Here is a 17,838-nt window from a genome sequence, read left to right on the forward strand (position 1 = left end):
TATGAGTTCCCGGACAAAGTACTAGATTTTTTGTGTGTGTGTTTTTTTTAAGTATAAAACTAAAATCTAAAAAAAGTCGAAAATGCAAAAAAAAGGGCACTTATGCGTAGAATGGCAGTAAAGGCGTACGATCGCGATACTCTGCGATACTACAGAAACGGCTTGAATAATACCGTTAAAAATAATACTTTTCGCCTTTCCGAGCTGCGATGTCAAGGGACCAATCTTGACTCAATAACGCGGCAATAACAAGATTTCTAAATTCGCAATTCGCAATTCGCAATTTTCAGTGTAAGAACGGGCCTTGACCGATCTTATGCACCAGGTTCCCGACGAACACGCACTGCCCTTACACCTACATCTCACCCTTGCTCTGAGTCAGTACGAGCAGCACGCTAGAACACGCTTTGAGTGTTCGTGCCAGGCATGCACACCTTCTTTTCCGGTTACGCATTTTAACTCGGCCGGGGGTGGTACATTACGTAGGGTTTGATGTAAGTATAAGCGCCTAACCATTTATAGTGTGCCTATCAATTTTCAGTAAAGCAAAAAACTGTTCAATTTTTAGTTTGAATTCAAAAACTAATTGTTATTTTACTGTGTATTGTTTTCTCCTGAAATCTTTCCTAGTGTTGAGTCGTGTTTATCTGTTGCTATTTCTTCTGTCGCGGTGTTTTGTTACAATGTTTTGAACCTAAGCATGTTATTAAAAAGTTTACCAAAAGTACAATAACGTTGTGTGTGACTTTGATCATTCAATATATTGAGTAAGGACTCAAACCTTACTTGTTTGAAGAAAAGGGCGTAGATTAAAACAATAGACATTAAAGGAAAGCATACTAAATAAAGTTCGATACTGAAAGAATAAGTGTATGTTGAAGGAAAGAAGAGTAAAAGCTGTATGAAGTAGATTAAAAATATAGGCAATAATTTATGAAAAAAGCTATGTGATAAAGGATAAATAATATCATATGAGCTTAGATAGTATTAATGACAACTTCAGGAGCCGATTGGGGATGTTAGGGAAAACACATAGCAGTTAAAACTGGCAAATAAAGTAGAGGAGACTTGACAGATAAGTGAAACAGGACTATAGTAGTTGGAGATAAGAAGAAGAGATACTCCGAGTTGCGATGTTCTAGGTACATCCACAACAGTTCGTTCAACATGCTGTGGATCAAAACAATACCTTCTACAATCACAAATTACTTCCCTTTCCCACATTGCCGCTTTATGATGTAGTCCATGCTCTGCAAAGAAAGGGATGTTAGTAAAATATAAACACTATAAAATATCGATACAGTTACTTTCGTGAACCTGAGTGACATCAGGGTTTCCTATGTTGTTGCTGTTGTCTCCAGTGTGATAATATCACTCCAAAGTGGTTGTCGTGGTGCAATCGTTCTCCAACCGCAGGCCCAGACACGACATGAAAATGGAAACAAACAAAAACAAAACAAAACAAAAAGATGCATTAGTATAAGAAAATAAGAGAAACGAAAGATCATGCAATCAAAATAAAATGGTGGATAGTAAACAGAAGCAGAATTAGAAAATCAGTTATACATAATAAAGAAATAGAAGATAGATAGTAGCTGAAAGTGGAAAGAAGAGAAACCCCGTATTGCGATGTATCAGGTACATCCACAACAGTTAACTCAACATGCTGTGAATCAAAACAATACCGTCTACAATCTTCCCTTCCCACATTGCGCATCCCTTTCTTTTGGCCGTCTCTACTCTGACCCTCGCTGGTCAAAGGTTTACGAGTTCGTTTCCACAGGCCACCAGCAAGGTCACGTGTTGTCATCATGATGACGAAACCAAGCCAACGTGGAGGTAAGAAAATGGGTAACTTGCAAGGAACCAGAGCAGCTGTTTTGACCAAGGTCTAGGTCAGCTAACAGCACTACGGGTGTAGTTCCGCTCCTTCCAGGATGTTCCTCACCGGGTGTCAACCGAAAAGGTATCATTTCACCCTTGGCCTGCAATAACAAGATTTCTAAATATAACAAATTTAACGATACTTAAGAAAAGTTATAGAGCAACTTTTTACGAATTCGACTTTAAGGGGTAACTTGACTTGCCACCCTGCCAATATTTTTTACGCTTTGATTTTTTAGAATTTTTTAACGATGGATATCAAAAATCCAAGAATTTAAGCTTGTTGTATACATGTTTGTGAATATTTGGTGAAAGTTTGATGCAATTTGGATGATTTTTTGGAAAACTGAGTGGTCCACAAACAACGTAGTTTTGAAAAATAGAGTATTTTGCTTTTGTAACGCAAGTTTCCCGTTATGAACCTAACAATATGGGTATCAAAATTCATGATTTTGAAGCACCAACTCAAAACTGGTCTTTGGGAAAGCTTTGGTGGCCACTGGCCAACCCGGAACCGGTTCCGGAGAATTCCGGGGAACCTACGGAGTGGTCAATACTTTATCAAACAAAAACCAGCTAAACAGGATTCAAATTACAGCGCATCCAAAATCATTTTCATTTATGATCACCAGAACCGATATTGGACCGACCTGGCCACTTTGGCACCGGTTCCAAGTACCCCAGCGGAACTCGGAATATGGCCAACCACGCAGTTATTCCAGAATTATTTTTGTTCAAGCAAAATGGGTGTCAAAGTTCACCATTTTCAACAAGGAGATCATTTATATTGTCCAAAATTATTTTTGGACCGACTCGCAGAAAAATCTGATTGTGAACATGGCAAAATGTTGGGCATAGCTGCTAAACACGATAGTCATCTCGAGGCCGGCAAACATGTTTGCCAAATTTAACTTAACATGTTTGTGGATTCAACAAACATGTTTGTAATTACCACGGGCTGACATGTTTGTAAATATAATAAACATTTGGGATGATTTAACAAACATGATTGTTGATTCAAAAATCAGTTTTATGAAAATCAAAAAATCTGGGTAGGCTTTTCTTCTTCTTTGTTTTCTTAACATGTATAAGTCAATGCAAGGTTTTTTGATAATATTTATTTCACCTTTTTTTTTACTTAAAAATAACAATTTATTATGGAGTGTTCCAGCCACGTTTATTTTACAATCGTTTTCACTGGACGCCGACAAGAAATATCAGCAGCTGGAGACATGGTGCAAGCTACCTGAAAAAGAAATTTTGAAACATCGAACTCATCGGGAAAATAAAATTACTTAGATTTTACCTCATTATACCCGGATATAGTTTCCACCAGCCAAGTTGTATGACAGGAACAAGGACTGGAAAAAAAATCGGTTTATTTGTAAATTAAATACCTAATAAAATACATATTTACCTATTTCATGAACATCTCCAGAATTCCACATTCTTACTTCGGCCATAAAAACGAAACTATTGGCACTACGCCCCCCGGGGCATGGCCTTCCTCTAACGTGGGATTTCTGCTCCAGCGCCTCTGACGAGACAGGAGAAACCGGGACCGACGTTTTACTTCACCATCCGATAGAAGCTCAGTGGATAAGGCGGGAATCGAACCCGCGTCTCATAGCATCATCGGGATCGGCAGCCGAAGCCGCTACCCCTGCGCCACGAGACCCACAATTATTGTTGGCCATATTGTTGTTGAAGTTCACTCAAAAAACCTTTCACCACATAGTTGCATGAAAATTCCTGTGGCAGCTAATTTTTGTCCCAAAACAATGTTTTGCATGAGTCATGCAACAATCGCAATGCATTCATGTCAACTCTTCATGATTTTCACGCAGCATACACTCATACAACTAAATGTCACGTGAAATTCATGCTTGAAAATTTGGAGGCGTGGCTTGCAGTCAGCTGCTTGTTGGTTTGCATGATAATCATGCAACACCCGCATGGAAACTGGTATGGAAAAAATCCATACACCTTTTCAAGCAACATTGTGGTGAAATTGTTAGTGTAAGTTGGTATGGTTGGGATGGTGCATGAAATTCCTGTCTGAAAATTTCTAGCTGGGCGTGCAAGTCTCCAGCCGGTCAGTTTGCTGCTGATTCTCATCAAATGAACATCGTTTCGGTTTTTTTCTCGTAAAATTTAGAACTCTAGTCGTTTCCCGAATCTGCTTGCGGTATTTTTTTTCGGAGTAAAATATTTGCGTAAAATAGTAAGTATTTGTTTCATCATTTTGTCAAAAAATTTGATTAATTTTATGTGCCTTTTTTCTAGGCCACTGAACCAGTAGTTCCAGCGCGCAACCATCGGAGCCGGCCAACCGTAACCTGGAGCAGGACTCGGGCGAAGCCAAAAAGGTCCAGGTCACCAAGGTTACCAGGGAGCCAACGATGCAGAGGAGTAGGCGACGAAGGCGTCGGTCCTGTACGACAACAGGTTTAGACACCCCGCGAGCAGCAAACGATACGCCGGAACCATGGGTGCGTCCTGAATTTCCAGACATGTCAAACGAGTTTATTGTGTAGAGTGTTGTTGTGTTATTCAGATTGTCGTGCTAGTGTGATTGTGTATAAGTGAATAAAAACAGCGAAAATAAAAATTTTAAAGAACTACTCAATTATTTTATTCAAAATTAATCATCAATAACAAAAAAAAACAAGAAGAAAATGCCCCACCCCCGCTGTAAAAGTCATTAGAAAATCATATGATATTTGCATTCCAATCAGGCAGAGCTTGCGTGAATTTACTGCAACCGTAACGTGACATTCTTGTGATGTGGGGTATGACTGTATTGGTATATTTGAAAATGCATACAGCCTAGCCACTAGAGGTTCACGTAGATTTGGCATGAACATCCATATGGAAAATAACCACATATATTTTCATGCAACATTGTGGTGAACATTATTTTGAGTGTTGGATTGAAAACATACACTGTTTATTTTCCTAACACGTTAAATTGAGTTGAGGTTCAAACAACAAACGTGTTTGTCAAAATGGCAAAATGTTAGTCGAACCGAAAAACGGTGATTATTGAAATGATAAAATGTTGTAGTGACGCCTACAAAACGTGATAGTTGATTTTAATAAACTGTTTTGCTAATTCAAACTTACACAATTTTTGTGCGTGGACCTGCCCACTTTGGAACCGGTTCCAGGTACCCCAGCGGAACTCGGAATATGGCCAACCACGCAGTTATTCCAGAATTATTTTTGTTCAAGCAAAATGGGCATTTTCAACAAGGAGATCATTTATATTGTCCAAAATTCTTTTTGGACCGACCTGGCCACTTTGGAACCGGTTCCAGGTACCCCAGCGGAACTCGGAATATGGCCAACCACACACTTATTCCAGAATTATTTTTGTTGTTGTTGAACCGGTTCCAAAGTGACCAGGTCGGTCCAAAAATAATTTTGGATAATTTGAATGATCTCCTTGTTAAAAATGGTGAAATTTGACACCCATATTGCTTGAACAAAAATAATTCTGGAATAACTGCGTGGTTGGCCATATTCCGAGTTCCACTGGGGTACCTGGAACCGGTTCCAAAGTGGCCAGGTCGGTAAAAAATAATTTTGGGCAACATGAATGATCTCCTTGTTAAAAATGGTGAACTTTGACACCCATATTGCTTGAACAAAAATAATTCTGGAATAACTGCGTGGTTGGCCATATTCCGAGTTCCGCTGGGGTACCTGGAACCGGTTCCAAAGTGGCCAGGTCGGTCCAAAAATAATTTTGGACAATATAAATGATCTCCTTGTTAAAAATGGTGAACTTTGACACCCATATTGCTTGAACAAAAATAATTCTGGAATAACTGCGTGGTTGGCCATATTCCGAGTTCCGCTGGGGTACTTGGAACCGGTGCCAAAGTGGCCAGGTCGGTCCAATATCGGTTCTGGTGATCATAAATGAAAATGATTTTGGATGCGCTGTAATTTGAATCCTTTTTAGCTGGTTTTTGTTTGACAAAGTATTGACCGCTCCGTAGGTTCCCCGAAATTCTTCGGAACCGGTTCCGGGTTGGCCAGTGGCCACTAAAGCTTTCCCAAAGACCAGTTTTGAGTTGGTGCTTCAAAATCATGAATTTTGATACCCATATTTTAGGTTCATAACGGGAAACTTGCGTTACAAAAGCAAAATACTCTATTTTTAAAAACTACGTTGTTTATGGACCACTCAGTTTTCCAAAAAAATCATCCAAATTGCATCAAACTTTCACCAAATATTCACAAACATGTATACAACAAGCTTACATTCTTGGATTTTTGATATCCATCGTTAAAAAATTCTAAAAAATCAAAGCGTAAAAAATATTAGCAGGGTGGCAAGTCAAGTTACCCCTTAATAAGTGATTTAAAAATGTCTAATCCAAATGTACCTAGCATGGTTCTCCAACAGTAATTTCCATAACAATTTTCGGCGAATTAGTTGAATTTGATCGGCCCAATCTATTCACGAGTTGTTTAAAAATATATCATTGTTCCACCGCCACATTGGACGCCATTTTGAAATATAAATCTCTGATTCATCGAAACCGTATTTATTTGTAATAGCTGATGTTGTTCTTAAACTGACTTTAGCCGTAATTTAATCTCTGGTCAGCGAAAAAAAAATTATGTTCGCTGACCAAAGATTAATTTATGCATAATTTAATCTTTGGTCAGCGAAAATCTTTTTTTTTTATTTGTTTGTCTAAAATAACAAATAGGGGAACTATACCCTTTTTCAGCCTATTTCTATTATCGGCCTATCAGCACTTTGATCATGAATTACAGCTTTTATAAAGTGTTTTTGAGTGTTCCAAAGTAATAAATAGCTCAAACAAAAGTGAGCAAGCAACTCTCCATTGTTGATACATCTGAAAATCTTGATTTAATAGCGGAAAACGGCAAAAGTGATGAGAATTGGTCGAACGGCTTTGGGTGATTAAAATGGGCATATTTCCCCTATTTGATAAAATTTAATCTAGCCTAGCAAACATTGTTTTGCAATTTTTACCATTTGTTTCGATCGCAAAAATCAATAAAACATGTTGCCATTATCATATAAACACAATTTTGCCATATCACTAATGATATTTTTATCTTGCGCAACAGACCCCAAATTCGATATCTCGAGATAGGAAAGACACACATTCGTTGTATCCATTCCACAAATTTTGTTGCTTGTGTTGCTCTTTCATAACTAAGCGCGGTCCATTTCCTGATGCGCTCGTAAGCTCTCAAAAATAACCGGTTTTTGCGGATAATAATGTGGTGACGGACGAGAGACTCGAGTGGTTGTTTATCGATGCATTTTGATATTTTTTTTTAGATTTGTAATAAAAAAAAGAAAAACTTGTTTTAGTTATAGCCTTTTCAGTACGGTTTTATTGATCCATCGTTTCAGAGTACATGTTTTAAGCACGGAATGATTTATTCGATTAAATGTATAAGTTTCAATGCTTGTAGATGCAGATCTGTAAGTAATTTTAAATATTGTCCGGATAAAAACCGAGGGCAATCACTTTTACACCTCGCAGCGCTAGTTCTTGGCGCTCTCAAGGACAACGGGAAATCGATGAGCTGGGCTGGGCTGGTTTTCGCTCTCCTTTTCGTTTCAAACTAGTCGTGCAGCATTTTTTTGACTATAGACCTTTCACGTAGCAAAACGCCCTCTCTTTGCTGGAGAACCTAGCTAAAATCACGTTCACCCCATTTTTGCGTGTGCTCGGGTTCGACTCATTGCACATGGATTACAGCAATTATCCTACCTAATTTCTCCTAATCGTCTAAAAGTAGTACAAAGTTTTCGCTTGGCTGATGTTTATACAATTGGGTATTGGTTTGAAAAATGTAAGGAAACAGAACACATATATCATACAATCTACTTGCTCTCACCGTCGGCCGTGAGATAAACCGGGCAAGCAAAAGTCTTCCCTTTGACGATCGACCCAAGTCCTTCCCCGCCGTACGACAGCAACGGGGAGATTTCAACCTCGACACCGTCCACGCTACCACCCGCAGCTTCGACGTACTTTTTGTGCAATCGGTAAATGTCAGCCCGCGCCGTGGAGGCGCAGTCTTTGCCGGCACTGTCGGCATTCTTAAGCGCACTGAACTCCTCATCACGGGGAACTTCGACGGTCACGAAATGTTGGGCAAATTGAAACACGTCAAAGACGAACTTTTCAATCTTGATCCCGTTTGGTTTGTCCGGCGTGCAACGCGTTCCCGATTCGTCCACAAATGGAATCTTCTTCTTGGCCACGTGCAGTTTTAGCTCTTTTTCGAACGTTGAGCCGATCTTGCGCAAGAAACTGGTCGTGAAGAAGTGGTTGCAAATGTTGCCGGCGTTGAAAGTTAGACGCCCGTCTGGTTTTCGCAATTCGGCTGTTTTCTGGGTGATTTCGCTGTACTCGACCACCTGGTATTTACCGTCGACCTGGCAGACGACTCCTACGGCTTCATTCGGATGAGATTTTTCCACCACTTTGGCAGCGCAATCCGCGCTCTGTTCAACACAATAGCCGATGAAAATGGGATCAGCGACCTTAATAAGAATGTTATCAACGCTGTGCGCATGCAAGTACAGCACTCCTCGTCTTTCCAAGTCGTCCAGAATGCCACGATCGCGTAGTGCACGGTACAGTCCTCCGTTGCCATCGGGTGCCTTTGAAATGCGATGTTTCTCGTCCAGCAGAATCTTTCCATTGAAATCGTAACAAGGCAAGCTTCCCTGTTCAAACATTACGATATTCTCCTCCTCGAGGCCAAAGTAGTTATTCTGCTCAAAGTATTTTTTCGTGGGGACCATCGTGGCCTCGCTGGTCATAATGTACCACGTAATTCGTCCAGATTGACCCACAAACTCGGCGGCCAACCTTTGCAACTTTAGTATCCGTTGCGCTTGAACGTGGAACAGACTCTTGTTTGATGGCAGACCCACGTTGTACATCCCCTTTGGGTGAGCAAATCCAAGTCTCGTTCCTTGTCCTCCAGCCATCAACAGTACACCAACTTTGCTACCGGCAATCTGTCTCAATCCCTCCTCGTAATACTTGGTCAGCTGGTCCGGATTGCTTCCCGAAATCGACAGAAACTTGTCCTCGCACACCGGTTCCATCTTATCGTCCAACTTCTCGCCACTCTCCGCCATCGACGATGTGGCACGTTCAAAGAACTCCTTCACCTCCTCCAGGTTCAACTCGCCAATGTCTTCGAGCAGCAAAGCCCGCTGGTCCTCGCTCAACTCGTCCCAATACTTCAGCAGATGCTCCTGGCCATTCTTGGCCAAGCCTTCCTTCACCGCCTCGAAATTGGCCATCGTGGCAGACAAGATACACACGTAACAAAGCACTCGACAACAGACTACAATTCCACGTCAGATCTCGGACCTTACGCCTTATGCTTCCATTCAGTAGGAAGTGAAAGTCTAGACTGAGTCAGCTACGCCGCGCAAAACAACAAGAAATACACACAACCAACACCTCCTCCTCCTTCTATCGTCGACGATTCGGTTACATGTTTTTCCAGTTCTCCTCTTTGCGGTCACGATTTTATGTATACACACTTCAATCTGACAGTTTTCCGTTCTCCGCTGTTGACAGATTAAAACAGTTCACGAGAAATGAACACAACCCACGTTCGATGTTTACCCGTTCTCGGCCTACTACATACATGAATGGCTGGTAGTAAAAATCTTTTAACTGTGCTTGACGTATTTTACGCAGAATGCCGTTAGATTACGAACCCGATAGGAAGGCTTGGTCCGCTACTATCATTCATTCAACGATAATCGCGCCTGTCGTAAAACAACGTTAAGCGTGCTTTAACTGAAAAGTTGTGATATAGAATTGTTGTTTTCAATGCCTCATGTAAATGTGTGCCCCCTTGGCTTGACCTGTAACATGTCTTTTAATGTTTTTGAAAGTTGCTTCTCAAAAAAAAAATGTATTTATTTATTGAATTTTCAGAGCAAAATGTCATCCGCGTTCGCCGAACAAGCTCTGCTTTCCTTTCGCGCCGACCTCAATTTCTGGAAACGGGATCGGGTAGTGTTGCGTGAAAACTAGATTTAAGATTTGTTACGGTGTAGCTAACTGTCCTACCCCGCGAGTAGTGACAGGACTGGCTTGAATTTTTCTTGCCGCATCGCAGCGGAACTAGATCGACGAAGGGAAGGCAAAAAGGACAAGAACGAACTGACACTCGCGCAACGCGGACGCGTTTTGAATCGAATAAAATTTAATTTGTAAAAATACAGTCCATTGAATTTGATTTTGACCAAACATTTGGTCACTTCGAACCTGATATCGAACCGCGAGTGAATATCCGGATTGTTACGCCGGGGACGGAATTTCGGTGAAATTGTGGGCGGCGAGACGGATTCATCCAGTGCCGCTTGGAATTCCGCGCGTAGCTCAGATTGTGGACTCCCGCGAGGCCTGTGGCCAATTTGATTGTTGGGAGGGTTGTTGACACGTTGATTGTGGACGCAACGGGGAAGTGACGGCCGTTTCAAGGTGATTGATGCCCGCTGAACCTGCGCTGAAGAGCGGTTCTGCGGCAAGGATTTGATCGGCCGAAGAAGTGAGTGAAAGAAGAAGACGTGAGAGTCCACAAACTGAGCGAGAAGTGTGATTCGGCGAAAAGTCGAAAGAAGAAGAAAAAGTGCTTCTGAAAAACTAAACTGAAAGAGAAAGAAAAGTGAAAAAGGGTATGCAACTGAGGTCTGGGGCAAAAAAGTGCTTGTTTTTTACGCCCTGTGGAAAAAGCCCAGGATCACCAGTGCTCCGAGTGACTACGCCGGTTCTGTCGGTGCGTGAACAGCTTGAAGCGCGAAGAGCAGAGAAGACGCGTATCGCGATGGCGGAGACCGTCGCGGCGCTCGCTAGCTGCTGCGAGAAAACCAAGGCGAAGGTGACGCGGATTAAGCGGGCGGTCTTGACCGCTGAGCAGGACCACAAGAAGTTCAGCGTACACGCGTTAAAGCTGTACCTGAAAACGACGGATGCTGCCTACGAAGAATTCAATTCGTTCCAGAACAAGATTTACCTGGCCGACCCCACGAAGAAGGACGAGTTTGAACCGAAGTTCATCGATTTTGAAGAGCTGTACGAGTTCACTCGTATTGCTCTCTGCGAGATGCTGCAAGCTTACGAGGACGACGAAAAGGCAGCCCTTGCCGCGGCGGCGCAGGTCGCTGCAGAGAGAGCTATCAAACCGGTCGTGAAATGTCAACACGGCGACAGTTCCTCTAGTGTCCCCGTGTCGTTCCCTCCAACTCTCGTGTTGCAGCAGTCAGCGCTCCCAACCTTCGACGGGCGCTATGAAAACTGGTTCCGGTTCAAGCAGATGTTTTGCGACATCGCCGAGAAGTGCACGGCGGATTCGGCGGCTACGAAGCTTCACTACCTCGACAAGGCGCTGATCGGAAAGGCTCAGGGAGCTATTGATCAACAGATAATCCGGGACAATGACTACGCTCAAGCCTGGGTCTCCCTCCAGGAACAATTTGAGAACCTGCCTGCGTTGGTCAACGACACCGTCTCGAGGCTGCTGGGCGTCAAGGCGATGATGAGTGATTCGTATGTCCAGCTGAAAAACCTGCTGGATGACGTCGAGAAGAGTGTGAACTCCTTGGAGTACCACAACCTAAAGATGGACAGACTTTCGGAGGCCATCATCACCAACTTGACCGCTTCGAAGCTTGACATGGCGACACGGAAGATCTGGGAATCCAGTGTTGCGCGTGGTGCTCTCCCCGAGTACAAAAAGATGATGAAGGTATTGCGGAACCAGCAGGCAGTGCTGGAGCGCTGCGAAAGGGCGAAGCCTACCCAGAAGACCAAAGTGACGAACTCGAACCCCCGCACATCGACGCCACCTACGAAGGCCCACACGGCGACTGTTGGAAAGCACGAAAGCTGTGCGATGTGCAACGCTGAACACCTGCTGGAGAAGTGCGAAGCATTTCTGAAGCTGAACGTGAACGCGCGGTACGGCAAGGCGAAGCAGTTTGGACTCTGCTTCCGTTGTTTGAAACGGGGCCACCGCACGGCAGACTGCAAGCAGAAGGACAAGTGCTCGGAGTGCTCGCGAGCACACCACACGCTGATGCACCCCGACAGCAAGAAAGAACCCGAGAAGCAACCACCGGAAACTTCGGCTGCCGGAACGAACGCTAGCAGCGCCACTGTTAGCAAGGATGGATCGACCTCGACGAACTGCCCCCTCTACTGCAACACCAACGAAACACCAAAGCAAGTTCTGTTGGCAACCGCGGTTGTCAACGTCGTCGATGCATGTGGAGTACAGCACAAGTGCCGAGCCCTACTGGACTCGGGCGCGATGGCCAACTTCATGTCGCAGAGCTTCGCGGACCTGCTGAACCTGAAGAAGATGCCGGCCAATGTCCCGGTCGTTGGCGTGAACGGAATGGAGACAGTAGTGAAGTTCAAGGTTGAGGCCAAGGTCGAGTCCCGCACCACGGCGTACAACTTCTGCCTCAACTATCTGGTGATGCCGAAGGTGACTGGACCGCTACCCGTGGACAAGGTCGAAGTGGAGCGGTGGCCGATTCCGAAGGATTTGGCGCTGGCAGACGAAAGATTCTATGAACCCGGCCGAATTGATTTGCTCATCGGAGCAGAAGTGTTCTTCGAGTTGCTGCAGAGCGGCAAAATGATGATGTCTGCGGAACTACCCATTCTGCAGGAGAGCGTCCTAGGATGGCTGGTATCGGGACGTGTAGCTGAAACAGGAACGACGGGCACGGTGCGAGTCTGCCACGCGCTGGCCAAGCAGACACCCGAAGCACAACTGGCTGGTTTGCTGCGGCAATTCTGGTCGGTCGACGAGCAGGAATTTCCTGCAACGACCTCGGAGACGAGCAGTGACTGTGAGAAGCATTTCCTGGAGACTCACAGCCGGAACGAGTCCGGACGCTACGTTGTGCGGTTGCCATTCCGTAGCAACGTGGGCGAGCTGGGACTGTCGAGAGAACAAGCCGAGAAACGATTCTACGCACTGGAACGTCGATTGGACAAGAACGCAAACCTGAAGCAGCAGTACAAGATGTTCATCGACGAGTACATCTCGCTCGGCCACGCCCGAGTGATCGACGACGCCAAGGCGGACGCAAACTATCTACCCCACCACTGCGTACTGAAGCCTGACAGTGCAACCACGAAGCTCAGGGTAGTGTTCGATGCGTCGGCCAAGAGCTCCACCGGTTTGTCGCTGAACGACGTGATGCTGACTGGCCCAACAGTGCAGCGCACCCTCTTCGATATTGTGCTGCGATTCCGATGCCACAAATATGTCTTCACCGCCGATGTGCCAAAAATGTATCGGCAGGTGGAGGTGCACGAAAAAGATCGGAAGTACCAGCAGATTCTCTGGAGAGATGATCACCAGCAGCCATTAAGGACGATAGAGCTTTCAACGGTCACCTACGGCACGGCTGCGGCCCCCTTTTTGGCGACACGAGCGTTGAATCAGTTGGCGCTGGACGAACGGCATGACTTTCCCGAAGCAAGCACATCCGTACTGAACAACTTCTACGTGGATGACGTGCTTGCCGGAGCAGATGACCTATGCCAAGCAAAGCAGCTCCAGCAGGACATGATCGAGATGCTGGCAAGAGGCGGGTTCCAGCTGCACAAGTGGTGCGCCAACCATGCAGCGCTGCTGGAGGAGATTCCGATTGAAAACCGGGCCAAGACGCTGAACTTCGAGAAGAACGACGAGGGCGAGGTTGTCAAAACGCTCGGCCTACTTTGGGACCCGGTGAGTGACGTGTTTAAGTTCAGCGTGAAGCCGTTCAAGAAATCGACGGAACGTCCGACGAAGCGGCAGATCATGTCCGACATTGCCCGTTTGTTCGATCCGCTCGGGTACCTCGGACCAGCTGTGATGATCGCCAAACTTGTGATGCAGCAGCTCTGGAAGGAGAAGTTCCACTGGGACGACCCAGTACCGGAGGATGTGGCAAAGATGTGGGAGAGATTCCGGTCTGAGCTGTGCGAGATAAGCGAGTTGAAGATTCCACGCGCCGTAGCTGCAGCAGTAGACGTGACGAGCTACGAACTCCACGGCTTCGCAGACGCGTCGATGAAGGGGTACGGCTGCTCTGTGTACTTGCGGTGTCTGAAACGAGACGGTACTGCGGAGATGATGCTGTTGTGTGCGAAGTCGAGGGTCGCACCGTTGAAGGAACTGAACCGCCAACCGAAGGACGACGCTGAGCCGGAAGATTTGACCATTCCCCGACTGGAGCTCTGCGCGTCGAAGCTGATGGTCGAACAAGTGGTCAAGGTTCTCGACGCCGTTGAACTGGACATCAGCCGCGTTGTGCTCTGGACGGACTCGCAGATTGTTCTGGACTGGTTGAAGCGCTTGAAACCTGACACTTCGGTGTTCGTGCGCAACCGGGTTGCTGCGATTCTGAAACTGAGCAAAAAGTTTGAATGGAGGCACATACCAACCGCACTGAACCCAGCTGACTTGATCTCACGCGGTGTGTACCCACTGAAGCTCATCGTGTGCGACCTGTGGTGGCATGGCCCAGAATTCCTGCGGACAACTGTTGCCACTGTCCAGCCGCCGAACCTGGTTGCCGACGAAGCAAACCCTGACGGCGATCAACCTGGAGATCCCGACCCAGAAATCCATGTATTAGCGGCCTCTACCGACACGAACGAGAATCCACCCTTGGCCGTTATCAACGATTGCAGTGACTACAGGAAGCTGCAACGGATCTTTGGGTACGTGACGAGGTTCCTGTACAACTGCCGGAACAAGCCGGCGGAGCGACGAGGATCCTACTTGAAGATTGACGAGCTGCGGAACGCGCAGTTGCTGATGGTGATGGTGGTACAGCATGCAGTGTATGGAGAGGAAATAAGCTGTATCCGTAAGAACCAGCCGGTGAAGGGCAAGCTCCGGAACCTGAACCCGATGTACGACGAAACAGAACGTGTGCTGCGGGTCGGTGGACGCATCCGTCATTCCGATCTGCCTCGTGACCAGAAGCACCCCATGATTCTTCCGGAAAGGCAACACCTCACCGAACTCCTGATAAACACACTGCACCGGGAGAACTTACACGTTGGTCGCAACGGGCTGCTGGCTGTGATTAGACGTGCTTTCTGGCCAGTCAACGCGAAGCGAACCATCTATCGGGTGCTGAAAAGGTGTGTGCAGTGCTTCAGGGTGAAGCCCAGTGACGTGCCGCAGTTCATGGGAGATCTGCCGAGTAGCCGAGTGACCGAAGCCCTACCTTTCTCCAGAACCGGCGTGGACTACGCCGGACCGCTTCTACTGAAACAGGGGAGAATGAGATCTCCTGTGAAGGCATACATCGCTTTGTTTGTATGCATGACGACGAAGGCTCTGCACCTCGAACTGGTGACGTCGCTCTCGGCTGAGGCCTTTTTTGGGCGCACTGCATCGTTTTGTTGGACGACGAGGAAACGTGTCCGTGATGAGGTCGGACCGAGGCACAAACTTCGTCGGAGGAGATCGCCAACTGAAGGAGCTGCACGAGCTGCTGAAGACGCAGCTGTTGGAGCGCAAGATCGCGGACTTCTGCCAGGTCCGCGGAATAGACTGGAAGTTCAACCCCGCCAAGGCCCCGCACCAGGGTGGCCTCTGGGAAGCAGGAGTGAAAAGTGTGAAGCACCACCTGAACCGCACGTTGAAGGAGGCTTACTTGACGTACGAGGAGATGAACACACTGTTGGTGCAAATTGAGGCGATTTTGAACTCGCGCCCTTTGTGCCAGCAATCCGACGATCCCTGCGACTACCAAGCGTTGAGCCCGGCACATTTCCTCATTGGCCGAGAGCTCACCGCGGTGGCTGAGCCGCTCTACGGAGGAGTACGAGAAAACACGCTGACCAGGTACCAAATAGTGCAGAAGAGGAAGCAAGATTTTTGGCGTCGCTGGTCCCGCGACTACGTGACGGAGTTGCAGAAGCGAGGAAAGTGGGACAAGGCGCCGGCGATGATCAGGATCGGGATGCTAGTTATGCTGAAGGAGGACAACACGCCGCCACAGACCTGGCGGCTTGGTAGAATCGTCGATACTCATCCGGGAGGCGACGGCGTGGTCCGCGTTGTGACGGTCCGTACAAGCAACGGTGCCACGTTCAGTCGGCCGACTACGCAGATCGCAATTCTGCCGATCCAGGACAACGAGGAGGAGAAGGATTGAGCCCAGCTCAACGGGGGGAGAATGTTGCGTGAAAACTAGATTTAAGATTTGTTACGGTGTAGCTAACTGTCCTACCCCGCGAGTAGTGACAGGACTGGCTTGAATTTTTCTTGCCGCATCGCAGCGGAACTAGATCGACGAAGGGAAGGCAAAAAGGACAAGAACGAACTGACACTCGCGCAACGCGGACGCGTTTTGAATCGAATAAAATTTAATTTGTAAAAATACAGTCCATTGAATTTGATTTTGACCAAACAGGTAGTTTTGGATCGAGATCGGGTGTTTGTCCAGAACTACCCGATCCCGTTTCCAGAATTTGAGGTCGGCGCGGAAGGCAAGCACAGAGTGACCTCTCAAATCCCATTTTCAAATTCCCGACTTTTCCAGACTTTTCCAGAAAGCTCAAATAATAGGCATTTCTTATCTGAATTTCAAACAAAAAACTCTCTTTAGGTAAAGTCAATATCAACCACCGAAAAAAAAATCTAAATTGATTTAAAAAAATCCAACTATTGGCATTTTTTTAAACACAGAAACTGAACAACAAATAAAAAAAAATACTTTAACAAACAATTAGTATTTGAAAAATAATCGATAGTTCAACAATACATATAACTTCCATGTTATTTTTTAAATTGGCAAACGTATACTGTCGTTCTACGCATAATTGTCCCATTTTCAAAAAAATGCAACTGAGAAAAACGCGATTGAAAATTTTCGACCGATTTCTGTGTTTCTACGCATAATTGTCCCATAGAGTTATTTATGTGCGCATGTATTGCGTGTACGTACACGAAAAAAAGTGAGGTTAAATTTTGTACCAGCCAGCAAAACAAATGGTGCGCTAGTGTGTGTGAGATCGGGCTTAGATAGCTCTATGGGTTCCTATTCGCCCTATGTTCGGGTGCTTTAGAGCAACTCTCCCATCTGGCGATTTGGCAACCCTGCGCATTTGACAGTTCGCGCGCAGGAGGCAAACCTCGTGCATTGTTGTTCACGGCTCGAACGGAACGGACGCAAATAAACAAATAGTTTTAGTTAGTTTGTAAACGCGGTCTTTTCTTTTCCTCCGGGATCTCTCGCGTTTCGTCGGCCCAGTCCAAGGTCCAAACATTGGTCCTTCGTCGCCGGATGGGTTTCGCGAATCGGTCGCCATGGAGAAGCTAGAACACCTTCGAAAGGTGTGCTTGGTCCGCGTGAACGGGGAGTTGGTGGCAGCCGGGAAACTCGCTGAACGGAAGGCGATCTTGCTGGGAAGTTCCGGCGGACGCAGCAGATCGTCGAGGGAAAGCAAGAGGACCCAGAAGCAGTCGCCGCAGAGCATAATACATCGGTGGAGTTTTTCACGGCCTACCAAGCGGCCAAGGAACTACTCGAATTCCACATCATCAACACAACTCCGATTCGAGCAGTTACCCGGAAATCTAGTAGCGGAAGTCTGCTAGAGGAGATCAGGAAGTTTAGCGAAGAGGTGAAGGAAATGAGCGCAGCGATCGTCGGCCAGTTCGGAACCATTCCAGGTGATCCAAATGGCAGCGCTCAGGTGTCGAGTTGCGCACCCCTCTCGGATCCAACGACAACATGCGACGGCCAGTCTGGAGCCGTGGGATGCGGCGATCCAGATGGCCAACAACGGTTAGGTTGCGCGTCCGCTTCGGACCCAACGACGGTTTCAACGCGGGAAGAAGTCGAACAGATGTCGAATTGGTTCCCACTTCCGGAACCCCGTCCCCGCA

The 17,838-nt window shown here is 46.3% G+C and overlaps 3 protein-coding genes and 2 long non-coding RNA genes across 5 annotated transcripts; 3 read left to right on the forward strand and 2 right to left on the reverse strand.

Moving 5' to 3' along the window:
* Positions 1-3,001: 3,001 nt before the first annotated feature.
* LOC120419897 (uncharacterized) lies at positions 3,002-3,348 on the reverse strand. The gene is made up of 3 exons (XR_005605790.2): positions 3,302-3,348; positions 3,191-3,245; positions 3,002-3,130 (listed from the first exon to the last, which is right to left on the reverse strand). It is a non-coding gene; the product is annotated as an uncharacterized LOC120419897 (long non-coding RNA).
* A 281-nt stretch (positions 3,349-3,629) lies between these two features.
* Positions 3,630-4,508, forward strand: LOC128092400 (uncharacterized). The gene is made up of 2 exons (XR_008211729.1): positions 3,630-4,108; positions 4,171-4,508. It is a non-coding gene; the product is annotated as an uncharacterized LOC128092400 (long non-coding RNA).
* A 2,732-nt stretch (positions 4,509-7,240) lies between these two features.
* LOC120419890 (UDP-N-acetylhexosamine pyrophosphorylase) lies at positions 7,241-9,451 on the reverse strand. Its single transcript, XM_039582758.2, has one exon. It carries the CDS (start codon positions 9,206-9,208, stop codon positions 7,769-7,771), a length of 1,440 nt encoding a protein of 479 aa, XP_039438692.1. The 5' UTR covers positions 9,209-9,451; the 3' UTR covers positions 7,241-7,768.
* A 1,298-nt stretch (positions 9,452-10,749) lies between these two features.
* Positions 10,750-15,211, forward strand: LOC120419884 (uncharacterized). Its single transcript, XM_039582749.1, has 2 exons — positions 10,750-15,109; positions 15,177-15,211. The coding sequence occupies exons 1-2, from the start codon at positions 10,750-10,752 to the stop codon at positions 15,209-15,211; spliced, it is 4,395 nt and encodes a 1,464-aa protein (XP_039438683.1).
* A 159-nt stretch (positions 15,212-15,370) lies between these two features.
* On the forward strand, positions 15,371-16,102 carry LOC120419883 (uncharacterized). Its single transcript, XM_039582747.1, has one exon. It carries the CDS (start codon positions 15,371-15,373, stop codon positions 16,100-16,102), a length of 732 nt encoding a protein of 243 aa, XP_039438681.1.
* The last annotated feature ends 1,736 nt before the right edge of the window (positions 16,103-17,838 follow it).

Source organism: Culex pipiens, chromosome 1 (genome assembly GCF_016801865.2).
Source record: "Culex pipiens pallens isolate TS chromosome 1, TS_CPP_V2, whole genome shotgun sequence".
Lineage (NCBI taxonomy): Eukaryota > Metazoa > Arthropoda > Insecta > Diptera > Culicidae > Culex > Culex pipiens.

What these genes read in the sequence shown, in the direction of transcription:
- LOC120419883 (XM_039582747.1), top strand. Translation starts at nt 15,371, where the DNA reads ATGAGGTCGGACCGAGGCACAAACTTCGTCGGAGGAGATCGCCAACTG.
- LOC120419884 (XM_039582749.1), top strand. Translation starts at nt 10,750, where the DNA reads ATGGCGGAGACCGTCGCGGCGCTCGCTAGCTGCTGCGAGAAAACCAAG. An exon ending in GTGCTTCAGGGTGAAGCCCA is followed by an intron (nt 15,110 to 15,176) that starts GTGACGTGCCGC and finishes ACCTTTCTCCAG; the next exon opens with AACCGGCGTGGACTACGCCG.
- LOC120419890 (XM_039582758.2), bottom strand. Translation starts at nt 9,208, where the DNA reads ATGGCCAATTTCGAGGCGGTGAAGGAAGGCTTGGCCAAGAATGGCCAG.